Source organism: Carcharhinus amblyrhynchos, chromosome 1 (genome assembly GCF_965287045.1).
Source record: "Carcharhinus amblyrhynchos chromosome 1, sCarAmb.v2.hapA, whole genome shotgun sequence".
Taxonomy (NCBI): domain Eukaryota; kingdom Metazoa; phylum Chordata; class Chondrichthyes; order Carcharhiniformes; family Carcharhinidae; genus Carcharhinus; species Carcharhinus amblyrhynchos.
The window spans coordinates 154,720,330-154,738,263 of NC_137324.1; the positions used below are offsets into that span (position 1 = coordinate 154,720,330).

General features: G+C 41.0%; 1 protein-coding gene across 2 annotated transcripts in view; it reads left to right on the forward strand.

The window, feature by feature from the left end:
- Window positions 1–17,934, forward strand: part of inpp4b (inositol polyphosphate-4-phosphatase type II B) — a 708,475-nt gene that overhangs the window by 212,542 nt on the left and 477,999 nt on the right. The window contains exon 1 of one of the 2 annotated variants that reach the window (XM_080194035.1): window positions 16,876–16,964. The exons of the other annotated variant lie outside the window; for it this stretch is intronic. Within the exon in view, the coding sequence (XP_080050161.1) occupies window positions 16,962–16,964 (3 nt within the window). The 5' untranslated portion in view covers window positions 16,876–16,961. Of the gene's footprint in view, window positions 1–16,875; window positions 16,965–17,934 lie in introns of those variants that run through there. 2 annotated transcript variants of the gene reach the window in all.

Here is a 17,934-nt window from a genome sequence, read left to right on the forward strand (position 1 = left end):
ATTTGCTAAACAAAGGTACTGAGGGATAAGGGCAATGCCATGCACTGTATCACTCTATTGATTTCCATTGTCTCCTCCACCTCCACAGTAGTGATGACTACTGGAGGGTCATGCCTGATTCTCTATCTCTTCCTCGAGTTTTGCACTATTCTGCAAGGATAGAAAGCAGAGAATTATGGGTATAAGAAATGGAATCTGTTGTTATGTAAGGGTGACATTAGTGGAGGGTGACTGGTGATTGTCTCTTTAAAGATCAATCTGCAGACTAAGGGTCGCATGATCCAGGGAGCAGGGTGGGGGATTCACCTTGGTAAACTTGGGCTTCTATACTCAGAGTCATCTTAAGTGCTGATTGCAACCTCTGTATAATTTTAACTTGTCAATAAACGAGTTGTATTTTCCCCAAACTGTGAATGAGCATCTTTCCAGTGACTGTAAGGGATGGACATGAGATGGGAATTATGATATAGGTGAATGTCAGTAATGGCTGGTCAGATGGGGCTATGTGAGAGATACTGAGAGGTGGAGATGTAGACTTGCACGTACCTTGGTCAATGGAGTGCTGTGCTGGAGATTGCTGGCGCAGTCTTAGTGTGGTGGTTGGTACTTGAATGCGGGATTCCACTCATCTTTCCTGCCCTGCTAAAACATCAAACTCCTGATATCTGATTGGCCTGTGAAAATCTAAGTGAAAGTTTTTCTTTCTATTTTTAAACTGCTAAAAATTTATCACAAAATAATTTTAAGGAGAATGTTCTAAGTTTACCAAGCAGCACACTGTTAGGGTACCAGATCAGAAACCTCGAGGTACATTATGAAGTCAAACGAGACTCCCAACAATTTTTTCTATTTTGGCATAAATGTAAAGAAAGGATGCTTCACCTCAGAAATAATTCCACTTAAAAAAAGGGATTTAAAAAAGTCAAAACAAGCTTTATTTATAACACAATTTAAGTACATAGAACATAGAACAGTACAGCACAAACAGGCCCTTCGGCCCACAAGTTGCGCCGATCACATCAACACCTACCAATCCATAGACCTATCTATAACTCCCAATCCCACTAAATCCCATATACTCATCCAGAAATCTTTTAGAAGACCCCAGCGAGTTCGCCTCCACCACCACTGACGGCAGCCGATTCCATTCACTCACCACCCTCTGAGTGAAAAACTTACCCCTAACATCACTTCTGTACTTGCCTCCCCGCACCTTAAATCTGTGTCCTCTCGTAGCGACCATTTCAACCCGGGGAAATAGCCTCTGAGAATCCACCCTATCTATTCCTCTCAACATTTTATAAACCTCTATCAGGTCACCTCTCAACCTTCGTCTCCCCAGGGAGAAGAGTCCCAGCTCCCTCAACCTATCTTCATAAGGCATGCCTCCCAATCCAGGCAACATCCTTGTAAATCTCCTCTGTACCGTTTCAATAGCTTCTACGTCCTTCCTATAGTGAGGCGACCAGAACTGCGCACAGTACTCCAAGTGAGACCTGACAAGGGTCTTATAAAGTTGCAGCATTACCTCCCGACTCCTAAACTCAATCCCTCGATTAATGAAGGCCAGTACACCATACGCCTTCTTGACCACATCCTCCACCTGCGAGGCCGATTTAAGAGACCTGTGGACCCGGACCCCAAGATCCTTCTGCTCTTCAACACTACTAAGACTCCTGCCCTTGATAGTGTACTCGTTCATCCCGTTGGTCCTGCCAAAATGGACGACTACACATTTATCCGCGTTGAAGTCCATCTGCCACTTCTCTGCCCAGTCCTGCATCCTATTTATGTCCTGCTGCAACTTCTGACATCCTTCCAGACCATCCACAACACCACCGACCTTCGTGTCATCGGCGAACTTACTAACCCATCCCTCCACTTCCTCATCTAGGTCATTTATGAAAATGACAAACAGCAAGGGTCCTAGAACAGATCCCTGGGGCACTCCACTGGTGACTGACCTCCATGCAGGAAAAGACCCATCCACAACCACTCTCTGCCTTCTGCAGGCAAGCCAGTTCTGGATCCACAAGGCCAAAGCCCCTTGGACCCCATGCCCTCTCACCTTCTCAAGAAGTCTTGCATGGGGTCTCAAGAAGTCTTGCAAGTATAACTCTAACAAAATGAAACGCTTTAACTCTTAACTGTTGAACAATCTTTAAAAATGAAAAGAAACAAACTTAACTTCTAACTTATTGCTACCCAGTTCCAATTTAGCAATGTTTCTCTTTTGAACTTCAATCCCGCTTTAAAAATAGTTAGCAAATCCAGGCATATTTTGGTTTGACTTGGTTTAACAGCTTTGGAGTTGCCAGAGAAATTTTATAGAAAGAGAGCTACTTGTCGACTTCTATCTTTAAACAGCCGTCTCCAGGAACTGAACTCAGAAAGCTATTTTTCTCAGCCTCAAACCTATCTCCTTCCATTTCTAGTATCACAAGACTATATGACCCTGTATACCTAACTTATCTTTCCATTATTTTAATCAAGAAAACACTCCAAGGGTCTTACTGTTTTGTAAACAAAATATAATTAAGCCTTCTGCAAAATAAACACTTGCATGGCTAAAAGGAGTAACTATCCTGCTTTCCAGCCTCTGCTGTATTCTTTCCAAAGAAACGAACTGTTTGCAACAAAATATTGCAGCCCCTTCTTAAACACAGGATATATTAATAGCACAGTATCATCAGAGCATTGTCAAGGAATGAATAACTAATTTTGTGTTTCAGCATTTGAATTTTTCCCTTGTCAAGTACCTATGTTTTGTCACTTTATGGTAAGGATTGTTTGTTGGATATATTTATCATTTAAAATGCAGCCAACTACAAGGAGTTCTCACCTAAAGGTATTATTGCATTACTGAAAATTGTGATTTTAAATGAAATGACTATAATCGTAGGTTCCTTGAGGAATTAACATTAAAGCCAGAATTAAGTTCCTTTGGACCGGATATTTCTTGTTGAAATGCTGTAGCGTACATGTGCACCACTGTTGTTCCTAGCTGAAATAACTTTCACAATAAAATACACCACTAACTATGAAATAAGTACTATATACAATATAATGCTTAAAATAATTGCAGTACACTCACATACAGAATCATACTTTTAGGTTGACGAGGCTCCATCAAGTGGCAAAAGCTGGTTGTGCAGAAGTCCACTCTCAGCCACTAGGTGGAGCTCAGGACTTCAGTGGGAGCTCAGCAGCAATGACCAGGAATGAGGCCAGCGGAAGATCTAGGAGCAAAACTGTCCATAGAATCCAGCAGCAAAACCACCAGCAAGGGCCAGGAGTGAAGCCATGAGCCAGGAGTGGACCAGGGAGAGCAGACCATACGGAACCATGGTGAGAACAGAGGCATGGAATGGAAGACAAGAAGCCTTCTTGGGAGCAAAGCTGGTGGCACTGCTGGGAGACAAGACCAGCAGTAGGAAGAACTGGAACTAATAACAAGAGTGCAAGTGCTGCAGGAAAGGTTATGTGAGCGGGCTGGTCACAGAAGAGGAAGCCTATGGCAAATGATGTTAAAGTCAAATCGTCAACATTAATTGGATATACTTAAAAATATATTAATGAAATTAAAGCAAAACAATACTTTAACAACACGTTTCTATGTTCATTTTAAATTAACATTTTAATATATCTATGTAATCTGTTTGAAAATAGTGTCTTTGAGCATGTTATCAACATTTGCATTGACAATGCATTTTTAAATTACTTGGGTAGAGGTAAATCCTTCGTTGAAGTAATTAGTTTCATTTGAACAGCTCACTGAAATGGACATGATTTGATTTCTATTTGCATAGTTAAACCTCAAGGCAACAAGCTCTGAGGGAAGGCTTCCTCTGTTTCATATGGAATAGTTGTAAAAACGTAGCAAAAAGCAAATCTCCCCTTTTTCTGCAGGTAAGCCATCAATATGTTGCTCTGGCAATCCACTGTTTGTAGGCCCAATTAATGTGCCAATATTTGCTGACAAAAGGTAACACAGAGTAGGTCCTGCTTTCATTCATGTGACTTCTACTTGAGTCTGGATGCTGATGTGCTGGACTTGATCACTTTGCTCTCCAGGTAGCTGTAAGTGCTGGGGAACATATTTCCAGATCTCTGTCTGGTGTTAATAGAAAGTTGTTCTTACATTATTCAGTAATCCCTCCTGTAATGTAAGTTGTGGCTTGAAGAGGGAAGGATGACCAGGTTGAGTACCAGTACCTTAGTAGCTGTGGACCAGGAACAGGACTGGGTCTTGGTAAAATGGATGTTGTTCTAATGGATAAGTAATTATCAATGGAGAAGAAAACGAAAAAGGATGTCTGCCAATGAAGGGAAGGGAAATGGCTGGCAATAGGAGTGAAAAGAATGTCAGTGAAATGGAAAAGAAGAGATGAACAGAGAAGCTGGGAGGACAAGATTTTGGGAGGGAGGGGAGGAGTGTCGCTTGATCTTGAAAGAATGGGAATAAAGGATTATGGGTTGGAGGAAGAGCACCAGGTTCAACGGATAGTTGGGGGGTGACAAAAGTACTAGGCAGAATTGAGGGTAGGTGGAAATAGAATGGTGTATGAACTGCGCAAATTGGAAAAAAATAAATTGTCTCTGAAAAACCAGGCATTTAGTGCATTAGGGAGTTACCATAAACTGGATCTGGAAGGGGTACATTGCCTTTATGAACAATGTTGAAGGGGAATAGGTGTGGTAGGATGTTGGAGAATGCAACAATTGCAATACCACTTGATAAGTCATGATCTGTTTAATCAGTTGAAAACTAAAGTGACACTGTTGTAAATATTAGGATCGATGAACTGTGAAGTGTGAAATTTTCAGTCGGGACCGGAATGTATAAATTGTAATGTGAAACTTCTAAACTTTCCATGAGTGTGTTCTCACAGATCCTCCCTGAAGTGCACCAACAATTTTCTCCCTTTAATTTGGACTTTATCCTTGTTGATTTGAGGTACATATGAACTGAAAGGCATTTTCCATTGCAAGTGCTGGAACCTGAAACAAAAATAGAAAATGCTGGAGAAACTCAGCAGGTCTGACAGCCTCTGTGGAGAGAGAATAGAACCAACGTCTCAAGTCTGGATGACCATCTATGATGAACATCCAGACTCAAAACGTTGGCTCTATTCTCTCTCCACAGAGGCTGTCAGACCTGCTGAGTTTCTCCAGCATTTTTGTCTTTGTGTCTGTGGCATTTTCCAGTTGCCTTGCTGAGAATGACAATGCCGTCGTTCCAGGGTCTTTCAGTGCGCTTTTGTGAGGTCTCCCATTGCCTCTTCCTTAAGGTCCTTGTGTATGGACCCTTTTGAGAGTTGCCCTCTATCTCGGATCTCCTCCAATATTCCTGTCCATTGTCCTTTGATTCTTCTTGTGGTTGCTACTTTAAATGCATTGCATATTAAATATTTAACATTCTAAATGCATTATTATTTTAAGACTGTCATATTTTCTCAATGAGGTGTTGGCAGTTGCTCATCCTCTATGCTTTCCTGTGTTTTTGAAGTTTTGGGGTGAACCTGCTTCTTCTCCTTTGAACCTCTTTTTAAAACTTCACTTCTTTTTACTAATGCAAAGTTTTTCAACGATCTCTGCAGCTTTCTTTTTCTCTGGCCAGTTGGAGAGCCCTTTCTTTTCCATTTGATGTGCTTTTTTTCTGTCAATTTCACTGGAGACCCAGCATTTTTGAGGTCCAAGGGGCCATTATTTTGTAAGTTTTATAACAGTTTTGTAGAAAACAGGTTGGGGACTTCACCACAAAACTTCAGAACTTCACTGATTGCAGTCCCTCAGTGCAGGGATCATTACCTGGACCTCCCGGCAAGCTGTCCTATGATCACGTGTCTGCCAATCTCAGCCTTTTCAGTTTCCTGCACTTTTTAAGAACTCGCTGCAGCTCCTTGGGACACTGTTTCCTTTTCACTTAAGCATTTCTCTCTGTGCTCTCCTATTTTACTTCAAAAAAAAACTGCAATAACTTGGTCTTTTTTTTTAACTTAAGTTCCACTTTTCTTTAAACTCCAAATCACAACGCCTGCTTCTGAAAATTATTTTCTCTTGTTTTTTTCTTTTCTAAACTTCTGTTTTAAAAAAAGAAATGTTTTCTAAACGTTTCTAAACTTTTGACTGTATTGGCCAATTCAAATCGGCTCCACTCCTCAAGGTCTAGCAACATCTCAAAATCTCATTGGGTCTATTTGTCCAAAGAGTGACATTTGGAAGAGTGCTTTTCTGTTCAGTCTTTGATTAAAACAGCATACTCGCAGGTGTCAGGCCAATGGTTGTGCCTTCACAATCAATTTTATCCTCGTTGTCAAGAATACAATGGGTATTTATTAATAACATGATCTTCTTCTGCTGTGTTACCCTTAAATGGACAATCACCACACTTCGATTTTTTTTATTCATGCATGGGATGTGGATGTTGCTGGCTCAGCCAGCGTTCGTTGCCCATCATTAATTGCCTTTCAGAAGGTGGCGGTGAGCGGCTTTCTTCTGCAGTCCATGTAGCGTAGGTACACCCTCAGTGCTGCTAGAGAGGGAATTCTTGGATTTTGACCCGGGGACAATAAAGAAATATTTTTGTGTCTTCCCACTCTCTCCCTTCTTGCTCTCTGTCAAGACTATTTTTCCACTGTATCAGGCCATTTGTGGACAGTAAGAAAATGCGTGCAAGCTGCATACCTCAAGGTACAAAGTACTTCTCATGTAAAAAGGTGAATGACTTTGTATGAATTTTGCACAGTGTGAAAAATTTGTAACAGGATATTGATCAGTGTGACACTTTATTTCATATAAGATACAGGATGTTGGAACAGTGCATTTATAGCTATTGTGTCTATATTACTTCCTACAGTTATAACTCTTCTAAAGTTGCATTTGTTTCATCATGATAAACAGCTAATTATCTAGTTTATAACTTCCAGTTTGTATTATTTTAGGAGATAGTTGCAGCATGGATTTTATATATTTGCTTTGAGCATTTTTAATATATAGGTTCTCTTTATTTTAGACATTACCTTTACTAAAGCTCTGAAGTCGAAGAAAACCTTTTCAAAATTTCAATAACAACTCATATTATTCGTTCTTGAGGGATCACGAATGTTCTAATATTTGATATACTGATGGCATTTCCACAACTGAGCCGCATGTTGTCTTCTGCGAGCAAGACAAAACTGAGTATGGAATTCTACCATCTCGCCCGCCACGGAATCGGCATGGGCAAGGGTCTGACAAAGGAATCTCCATTGACCTCGTACGGGAATGTCCGGTCACGCCCGAGCGAGGCTGTAAAATCCAGAGTTCGAGTTTGATTATTCTAAATAACACATTGATACTTGTAGTTTAAGCACTTTACGATTTGCAGCATGAATTTGCACCATTTGTTATTAGATTTACATCTTGGAAAAACTCATTGTAACTTCTTGACAGCTGTAAAATCAAAAATGTGTGATTGGCTTTTTACGGAGGAGCGAGACTCAGATAAATTGCCACTGGTGCATTGGGACACACAAATTGATCAACAGAATTGTTAGAGAGCCTGATAATTTACTGTCAGGCTAATATTTCTTACTGTACTTTGTTGGGATATGCAGAGAAAGAATTTGTTGCTTTTTGTTAACAACCGTTACAATATGCGTCAGCCTATAAATTTAAATCTAAGACACTCATGCGAAATGAAGCCAGAGGAAATGTAAGCTAGTTACACAATAAATAAGTTAGAACGTATATCTTATTTGCATAAAATGCTAAGTAGTTCTTCCTTTCATTGTGTGGCCCCAGATGGATTCAGTCATTTTAGAGGTGGATTTAATAGAATTCATTAGATTTCCTCCTGCTATGAAAAAAAGTATTTTATCAACATTACCTGCCAAATCACTTCATTGATTTTATTAAACGTTCAGTGTGAGAAACTATTAAAACTGAACACTTTATTGTTGAGATTTTTCCTATTGTTATCATGACCAATTTAACAAAAACATTAAAGTTTACACCCTTGGATTGAGATCAATGGTCCAAGAACATTAGTACAAGGTGTGAGTGCTGAAGTGAGTGACATTTATGCAGGTTGAACCAGTATGAGGTTGGAGCTTTTATAGGACTCAGCCTCATTTCAGTTTGTAAACTGCTTCATTTTGCTTGAAACCATCAGCGTTGGTGTGAGGACTGACTGATGGTTGCCAGTAGGATCCAGGGAGCAGCAAGGTAAGTCAGCAAAGTGTTAAAATTCCAACTTCAGGGCTAGGAATGAGGTAGCAAGTCGGAGGTACAAAGTGCTAAAATTCAGAGTGCGAAAGGAAGCGTGCTTCAACCGGATGACTTCTGCATGCAATTCCGCTGCATGTGAGAAAACTCCTCAGGAGAGTGGGATTGCCAATTTACATTTGTGAATACCTCACTAACAGCTATTTTTACAGGGGCTTTCAACTTGTTAACTGTTAATACTCTGGTTTCCAGTGCTTCCTGGAACTCGCAACTGAAAGCAAGTTGGGACAGGGAGTGCAGCAGACAGTGCTGATTATAGAAAATCCATGAGCTTTGAGAGTTCACAGCTGTTTCTCCACCTAAGTGAAAAGATTTTGTTCAAAATATTTGTGCTCAGAGTGTGCAATCTCTATTTTGGATGCCATTTCCACTACCTTCAGAATAGTGATTTTCACCACACTTGGGGCTTTTGTGTGTCTGATCTCCCTAAGTAATCAGTTAAGATGGTGCACACAGCACTCAGTAATCATGCTGGAGATCCTGGCTGGTGAACACTGAACAGTATCTCCAGATTTATCCTTCAGTGAATCTTCACTGAGGGATAAATCTGGAGATGCTGTTCAGTGTTCACCAGCCAGGATCTCCAGCATGATTACTGAGTACTGGGCTCTGCACAATATAGTGCAGTAGCAAAGTGTGTGTTTTCAGAGGCGGAGGATGACGATGAACACATAATGAGATTGTGACACCAGCAGCATTGCACATTATTGCCTGAGATTTCCTCATAATGACCACTGTCTCCCAAATCTTCAGAGGAGCAACAATCATCACAGTGCTGGAACATTGAGGGAAGACAAACTGTGGCCTCTTATTGCGGCACTATCTGCCATATCCTGGGAAGTGTTCACTGACACACTGAAAGGCTTTGGGACATTTAAACAGCCTTTCAGTGTGTTAGTGAACGAGTGAAAGTGTAGGTGGATGGGATGCATGAGGTAAGCAGCTAGAGTGGCAGGTGGGTAGGTGTTCAGGGAGTATTTGGACCAGGTCAAGAAGGGTTGTCAAGTCAGGTTGGTGGGAGAGTAAATGGGAGCTAGTCATTTTGGATCAGGGGGTGGGAGGAGCGGTGCTGGGCATTGAGGGTGGGTAGATGAGCAGCTGGGGGCTAGTCAGGTTAGGTTGGAGTGTCTAGGGGGAGTTGGATGGCGGGAGTTCATCAATTTGGGGGGAATTAGAGGGTAGCAGTGCGGCAGAGGCTAGTCAGGTCAAGTTGGAGCAAAGGGGAGGGTGCTGGGGGCTAATCAGGTGAAGTTAGATTGTGGAGTCAGGAGAGAAGTTGGGTACTAAGTGCTTGTCAGGTCAAGTAGGGGAGAGGTTCAAGTGGGGATGGGGGGTTCAGGGGGCAAGTTGATGGGCTCAGAAGAAGAGTCAGGGTATCAGGGGAAATCAAGATGTCAGGTGTGGGGGCAGGCTGGGAGAGTATTCAGGTGTGTAGGTTGTATAATTACCTGGGGGTCAGAGTATTATTTTTCTGTCCAACACTTCCTGTATAACTATTTGAGTAACTAAGGTGGAATTCTAACTCAGAATTGGAGACTTTTACAGAGGGGATTGCCTATTCGAAGTGCAGATTGTTACAATCCCAGTTGATATTATAACTGGACAGGAAGATCCCAGAATGGAACCCTGGCTCAAAAGATCGTAATGTTATACCTTCTTCAGAAAACGTGGAGCAACAGAGTCACAGCACTACTAATTAATTTTAATAACAAGAAAAGAAAATTAAACATGAAGTTTGATTATGATACAATACTAGTACTTCACTCCCATTTATCTTCACAAATATACACAGATTTTAAGGTTAATGTGAGATACAAAGTATCTCTTGGGCTATAATGGTCTAATAACGTAAGTCCCTTTAAACAAGCTGGCTGTGACACAAACCACTCTGAACCCAAGTGAATTTCTGTGGATTTCTCCTCAAAATCTCCCCAGATCAATCTTCTACCTTAAGGCACCTTGTCTCAATGAACTCTGACTTCCACACGAGTGATTTCAAATTCTGCTTTCAAAAGAGACACCTTCACATTTTCTTTTCACCAATGCTTTCCCTCAGCTGCTTCCATCAAGAATTCACTTACAAATTTAACACCACTCCCTTCTTTTGTCTTGAGTGCTACACAAACTCTTCATAATTGCCTTAACCATCAATTCGCAGTATTAAGATGGCACCAAACTTTTGATTTACCTATAAAGTCTGCTTTCCTATTTAAATCTGGTTACTGCAGCTGTCTCTTTAACTCAGAACACTTTATCTGCTTTTCCTTAGAACTGTCCTGAACAGTACCTTGTTCAGTCCCTTGGTCTCTGTTCCCTGAACTTCAGTCTTCCAAAAACATTATTTCTGTTCCAATTTCTTGGTTGTCTGGGCTTTATCTGGTTCTTTGGTAAGTCTGCCTTATTGCAGACTCTTGTCCTGTCCAGTTTTACTTCTGGCAGAGCTAAGAGATGTTTGCTCCCTGCCTTCCTATTTTTAATTGCTACTGAATTTAGTTAAAACACAATCACAAAAACCTTCCTAGCCTAATGGTATCCCCAGTTGCTAAACAATGACTTTGTGCTTCTGCCAGTTTATTTGCTTTCCATGTTGTAACCCTGTCTAAACAAAACAGAAGCATAGTTTTCTCTGAAACCAAAACTCCCAGAAACTAACATCTTTGCCTAGCATGAACCTAACCATAGGTTTGTTCTTCTCTGGACAGTGTCACTAAATTAAACCCACTTAAACTATAGCTTATTTCTAATATTTAACAATGCAAATATAAATCCCTTAAAACTATCTCTGTTTTCCTGACAAGGCTTCCAGGGCAATACCAACAAAATTAGTGCATCGGGGCTCCTGAGAGCTCTGAAGAACATCTTGGAGTATATATATCTGGTCCTAAATGAACAAATAATCATCTATTGGCGGATAACATCAAGTCAAGATGAGCAAGTGTCATATGCCATGTGGCTGTTTGACATTTAATTCTGTCACCAGGTATCTGGGAGGCAGCCATTTGCCTATCTTTGATGGCACATTAAAACTACAGTGCCTCATCTGCAGCTGTCAATATGGAGGTGGTGGGAAGACTACTCTGTCTCTCTTTGGCAATCGATCCTCCTTTCCCCTGCAAACAGAAACAGAAGAGTACTATGACCGAAAGTGATGGAATATAGTGACTGAATGGATTTGTTGAGGGTACTATGATGGATTGGCATGACATTGAATTAAGACAAGGGTGTGTGTCAGTGGTGGATGTCTGATGCGGACTTTGGGAAGGTCTGAGGAGTGATGAGCAGCAATGAGCTCTTGGAAGCACAGAGTGAGGGTGAGGTAAAAATAACATTAAGAACAAAAGAACTGGGAGCAGGAGTAGGCCATCTGGCCCCTCGAGCCTGCTCTGCATTCAATAACATCATGGCTCATCTTTTTGTGGACTCAGCTCCACTTACCTGCCCTCTCACCATAACCCTTAATTATTGTTCAAAAACTTATCTATCCTTGCTTTAAAAACATTCAACAAGGTCACCCCAACTGCTTCACTGGGCAGAGAAATCCTTCGATTCACAAATCGCTGGGTGAAAAAGTTCCTCCTCAACTCTGTCTTAAATCTGCTCCACCTTATTTTGAGGCCATGCCCCCTAGTTCTAGTTTCACCGCCAGTGGATATAACTTCCTTGCTTCTATTTTATCTTTTCTCTTCATAATTTTATATGTCTCTGTAAGATTCCACTCATTCTTTCAAATTCCAGTGTGTGCAGTCCTAATCAACTCAGTCTCTCCTCATGAGCCAACCCAGTGAATACTCCGCACCCCCTCCAATGCCAGTACATCCTTTCTCAAGCAAGGAGACCAAAACTGTACACAGTACTCCCTGTGTGGCCTCATCCGCATCTTATACAGCTGCAACATAACTTCATTGTTTTTAAACCCCATCCCATTAGCAACAAAGGACAACATTCCATTTGCCTTCTTAATTATCTGCTGCACTTGCAAAACAACATTTTGTGATTCGTGCACAAGGACACCCAGGTCCCTCTGCACAGCAGTATGCTGCAATTTTTTACCAAACAAATAGTAGTCTATTTTGCTGTTATTCCTGCCAGAATAGATGACCTCACATTTACTCCATCAGCAAGACCCTTGCCCACTCACTTAAACTATCCATATCCAACTGCAGACTTTCAGTGTCCTGTGCACTCTTTGCTCTGCCACATATTGGGGTGTAGTTGAATGTGCCATTGTGTCTATTTTTCCTGCCCTGATTAGGTCATTGAACTACTTCCAGCATTGAATTCAGGGATATAGCACTACACTTCTGCTGCTCAGTGATCTTTCATGATCCCCAGCCATGTCTCTTTGGTCTCTGAGTTAAACTTTTTCCTTCCGTTGACAGGGTCCCCAAAAATTCTTCCGCTATCAGTTTTAGAGAGGTGTTTGTGAGCCAAGGCTCAGGGCAGTCACTCTGGGAATTCCTAAGTTCAGATGCTTTCCTTCTTCCCACACCTTCACTATCTTCATCTTTCATGAAATGGTTCAGCTGAAATCATGTCATGTGGGTTGCCATCACACCGACTGTCTTCTGGTTTGAAAATGTGGAAGTCCGATCTAAATGCAGCTGGAAAATTAGAAGAACTACTGACCAACATACTGCAGATACATTGCGCTCACTGCTTACTACTGGTTCCACCATTCCCCAGTGGGTTAACATGTTAAAAATCCACTCAAAATATCAGCTAATGAAAAGATGGTGTGAAAGGAAGAGGATGATTCTGTTCCCATTTAAACCACTTCAGGTCTGTGTTTCCAAGGGCTAATTCCTACACATTCCATTTAATATCAAACAACGTGATCAAGTTCAAACTAATTTAATCAATCATGCATCTGATGAAGAATTTAAACTATACCGTGATGCATTGGACTAACGACTTGTTTTTTTGTTCTTCTTTCTTTTCATTATTTATTAGTGGATTTCCATTTTGAAGTTAATAATATGCATCGATTTAATCAAGTTGACATCTTTAGCTGGCAGAATTATTGCACTCTCTGGAGGGTAGGAAGTTATTACTGAATAATCGGATGAGCTGTCTTTTCTCATGCTTTTATTAAGGAAAATGTCAATTCTTCTTGCATTGACAAACCAACATTAAAACTCTGGTCTTAAAAAATAATGAGATGAATTTTTGTGGTTTGTTTCGTCTGCTGGTGCCATCAGGCAAGTATGCTACAGTTGGGTTATTTTCCTGATTGCTTTTTTCATTTGTAATAGTACTGAATCGCCTCCCACCACTCTATCCATTTCTAGCCCCTATCTAATGCAAACCATACTGAAGATAGGATCGGAGGGTATTTGGAATTTCATATAGAAAGGCTTTTGCAGCTCAATTTAGGAACAAATTGGAATTTCTGAATGGGGTAGAAGATGGAAGGCTGGCAGGAAGAGCATTGACAAAACTGGATCTAGAGGTGACAAAATGTAGACTGGAGTTTCAGTCGGAGAGTGATTGAGACGGGCAATGTGATCGAGTTGGAATTGGTATTTCTCCACAATAAATAGGATATGGGATTTGATGCACCTCTCTGGATTGAATAGGCTGAAAATCCAGCAAGATGCTGGAGAGGCAAATGAATGACTGGCAAAGGAGTAAACTTCATTGGTGTTTCGGGGTACACAATGGCTTTGGTTTTAATGCATCTTTTACCTGACACTGGTCACACATTGGACCAACAACTTGTTTATTCTTGGATTTCCGTTTTGAACTTAGTCATAATGTATCAATTTAATCAGGAAGGTCCTCAAACTGTCAAGGGTGGTGATGAAAAGCTAGTCCTACAGATAATGCCACCAAAGAAAATACAGATGTGGAAGTGAATGAGTCACGGATTGATCCATGAGGCAAAGGAGCTTGAGCAGGAAGTAAAGCCATTGTTAGTTAGGTTATTGCTGCAGTGGACATGTTGTTATTGTAAACACATGAGGGACGATAATGAATTGTCACATGGTCAACCATACCATTTGTTGGGAGGATGAAGAGGACAGGTAGGATTACACTAACAAAGGATGTCACAACTTTGACAGGCTACATAGTCTGAGAGAGCTAGAAAGTCAAATAGGTAGCTTCATGAGAAATAGGTAAGACACCGATGAGTGATTACACATTTGACCATTAGAGAGAAGAGGGAAATTGGAGATGGGATAGTAGCTGTGTGGGTTGAGATTGAATTTTTGTGAGCGACATGTGATGGGAGCAGAATAATGCCAAAGGAATGGGAATGTTGACATCATTTAATAAAGGGACAGAGAACTTTTTATGTGGGAGGCTATCAAAGGAGCACAAGATGAGTGACATGCAGCAAATTAACTTGGAGGAGGCAGGTAAGATATGGAAAGAGTGTAAAGTAATGAAGATTGGGACTGTAATGAGTGGAAGACTAAAATGGGTCATGGTTTGGAACTTTGGAGCAGAAGTGGACTGGAGAAAAGGAGTAGAGTGAATATTTGCATGGTTTGTCTCCATTCTGGAATTGAAAAATCTGCATATGCAATTAGAGGTGAAGGATTACCAAGGAGATGTCTGATATGCTTGCAACTTTGATCAGTAGAGTCACTTTTTGATATTCAATTGCAAAAGCTTAGCGTAATAGTTATTCAGATCGAAAACCTCAGGACTGAAGGATTATATCACATGAATTGAATAAGCATGTATTTCTCTAAGCCATTGAGGCAGTACTAAAGCAATATTGAACTTGGGCATCCAGTTATTTTTTGATCCATAAAGAATAGGCAAATGCACCCAACTTTATTGAAAACATTTTTTCAAAATCCCTTCTGTCAGTACCCACAAAAAATCTATTCTAGAAAAAGAATTCCATTAATTTTCTTATATTTGAGGATTAGAATCCAATTTTATGAACAATAGGTTGTTTAAATCCTGTCTCTGCCGTTGAGGCATCTTAAACAAATGTCTTAAAAGATATAGTGAAAGAATGCTTTCTTTAAAAAAAAATCACATTGTGTTGATTTTTTAAAAAATTCTCTCTGGTTTAAATTTACAATCCTCAGAGGATTACTGGACTGCCATGATGTTTCATAATTCCAACTTAACTATCTATCATGTTCTTTGGACTGCATTTCTCTTTGAACCTAGATTGTTAGCTTTCTGGGTCGTTAGTCATTTTCTATAACACTAACTCATTTCCATTCTTCTCCAGCTGTCATTGCTAGCCCATATTGTTGACGGCTTCTTGCACTTATTTCTCTGTAGGGATCTTTTTTCCATTAAGCAATGCTTTTCTGTTCTGTTGTGTTTTCCAGGGCCAGAATTTTACACACCCCGGCCTCCCAACAAGTTCTGAGGTGGTAGCTGGGCTGGGGAGAAGTGTAAAACTGCACAAATAAAATACCCTCCAGGAAGCCTGCCTATGCTCTACTAAGTCTCTTAAATGCCCACTTACTAGCCACTTAAGGTCCTTCTCTCCCCGCGCACCACCCACACCCTGCCCCCACCACTTCCCCGCCTTAATTTTTAGGCTGGCAGTCAACGGTTGGATCAAAGTGCCAAATAGAAATGAAGTCTTCACCCATGGTCACAGGCAGGAAGGCCGCCTCAGATTTGGGGCACTATCCTCTCAGGGACCTAGGATCTTTAGCCTTCTCTCTCCCCCGATCTCTCAGGACATCTGTTAATCTCCATCCCCAGAATCTCTAGTATTCATCTGAAGTGTGGTCCTGGGATTTGGGATTAGGCATGGCACTGCAGTGCTTCTTCTGGCCATTGTAGCACTGTGCCTGCAGGGGCTAGTCACTCTGAACTCTATTGACCTTGGCAGTACCTGGAAATACCAATGGTGGAAGGAGCCATGAAATTACGCCCCATATTTTTAACACTGTGTCATCCAGTTAGGAGTTATTTTCACTCCATCTCCTGGTACTTCCTCAACAGAATTATCCATCTCTGCGTGAGCTGATAGTTCATAATGTACAGGAATCTGTGCCAAGACTGATCTATTGGTGAATTCTAAACTTCAACCACATCATATTTTCATTGACTTGCCTGATTTAGACTCAGAGGGCATGGCTGGAATCTAGAATCTCTGCGAATGAAAATCTTGTCTTGCCTGTACCCCTTTGTCCCCTGTTGAAGAAGTGATACTCAAAATAAAAATAAACTCAGCCTGCTGATGGATTAATTCCTGTTTCTAACTTCTCTGCTGGTGAAGTGAAAAAAATCAAGTAATTGTTCAGTGTTTTAATCTGTCAGCCCTATTTTAGTACCCATATTACAGAACTTTGTGCTGTGCTGCAAAGTTGTCTTCGCCTCAAACCTCAGAAAAGCGTGTTCTATTGTACAAATGTAACTATTTTCCAATTCTCATGGTTTTATCCAATGATATAAACAGGAAGTCCTGGAAACAGGCAGCATTTGTACAGAGAGAGAGAGAGAGAGAGAAGGTTAATGATTTGGAATGCTGAATTTTGTCAAAGCTGTAATGAAAGTTCACCTCTTATCCAGTGGCCTGTTAGAATGAGGTTGCTATTGAGTACTGAATTAAGGATTGCTGTGTCGGCGGGGGGGGGTGCGGGGGCGGCGGTCGGTGGGCACTGCTATCTTGGAACTGGATTGAGACTACACAGGCTAATTTCTGGAGGAATCCTTGCAGCCAGCAGCTGGAACTCTTGCAGGTCTATAGATTCCTGGCCTGGGAGAAAATGGTGAGTGATTAAAAAAAATTATGCTTAGAAAACGGGATCTTCTCATAGTTTCAATCCAGTCCAGAGTACAATTTAGTATATTTTGTGAACAAAGACGACTAATTATCCCACTCCTTAATATTACTGCAAGAGAAAACTGCTGATAATACTCACTAAGCTGGATTATAAGCCTGTGTTTGTAAGAGCCTTTGTGTTTGGGAAACTGTGTTCCACTTCTTTAGTGGAAAAACACTAAAGCTTTAGTCTCCTGCTGACTATGCTAAACCATCCAACACATCCATTGTACTTGATTTTTATAATTGTTTTTTTTTTAACTTTATATCAATGTATGATCGAAAATAATACACCTTCTAGTGTATTTGAAACAAATTAATAATTCACTTCTAGTAATCTATCGGATCCTTATTCGAATGGTGGCTCCCATGAACTCCCTTCTCTCTGGCTGACCATTTATTCAACGTTTCAGCTCAGAATCACAGAATGTTTACAGCACAGAAGGAGGTCATTTAGCTTACTCACAAATAATGGCTGCATAAGCACAGAGAGCCCTCATTGCCTGTAGAACTGCAACAATAGCTGAGGAGAAGAACTGGAGGAGGGGTGGTGGTTAGCACTGTAGCCTCACAGCATCAGGGACCTGGGTTCGATTCTCGGCTTGGGTCACTGTCATTGCGGAGTCCTCTGGGTTCTCTAGTTTCCTCCCACAGTCGGTAGGGTAACCTGGTTAGGTGCATTGGCCATAGTAGATTCTCCCTTAGCGCACTTGAACAGGCAGTGGAGTGTGGTGACTGGGGGATTTTCACATAATGCCATTGCAGTGTTAATGTTAGCCTACTTGTGACTAATAAGTAAACTTTACTTCGTATTTGTGGGTATTAGGAACAAGGTATAGCTTTAAATAAGTTTAATTGTGCATTTCTGTGTAAGAAAGGATTAAAACTTCAATTAGCCCCGTGATAAACAAAAGTGC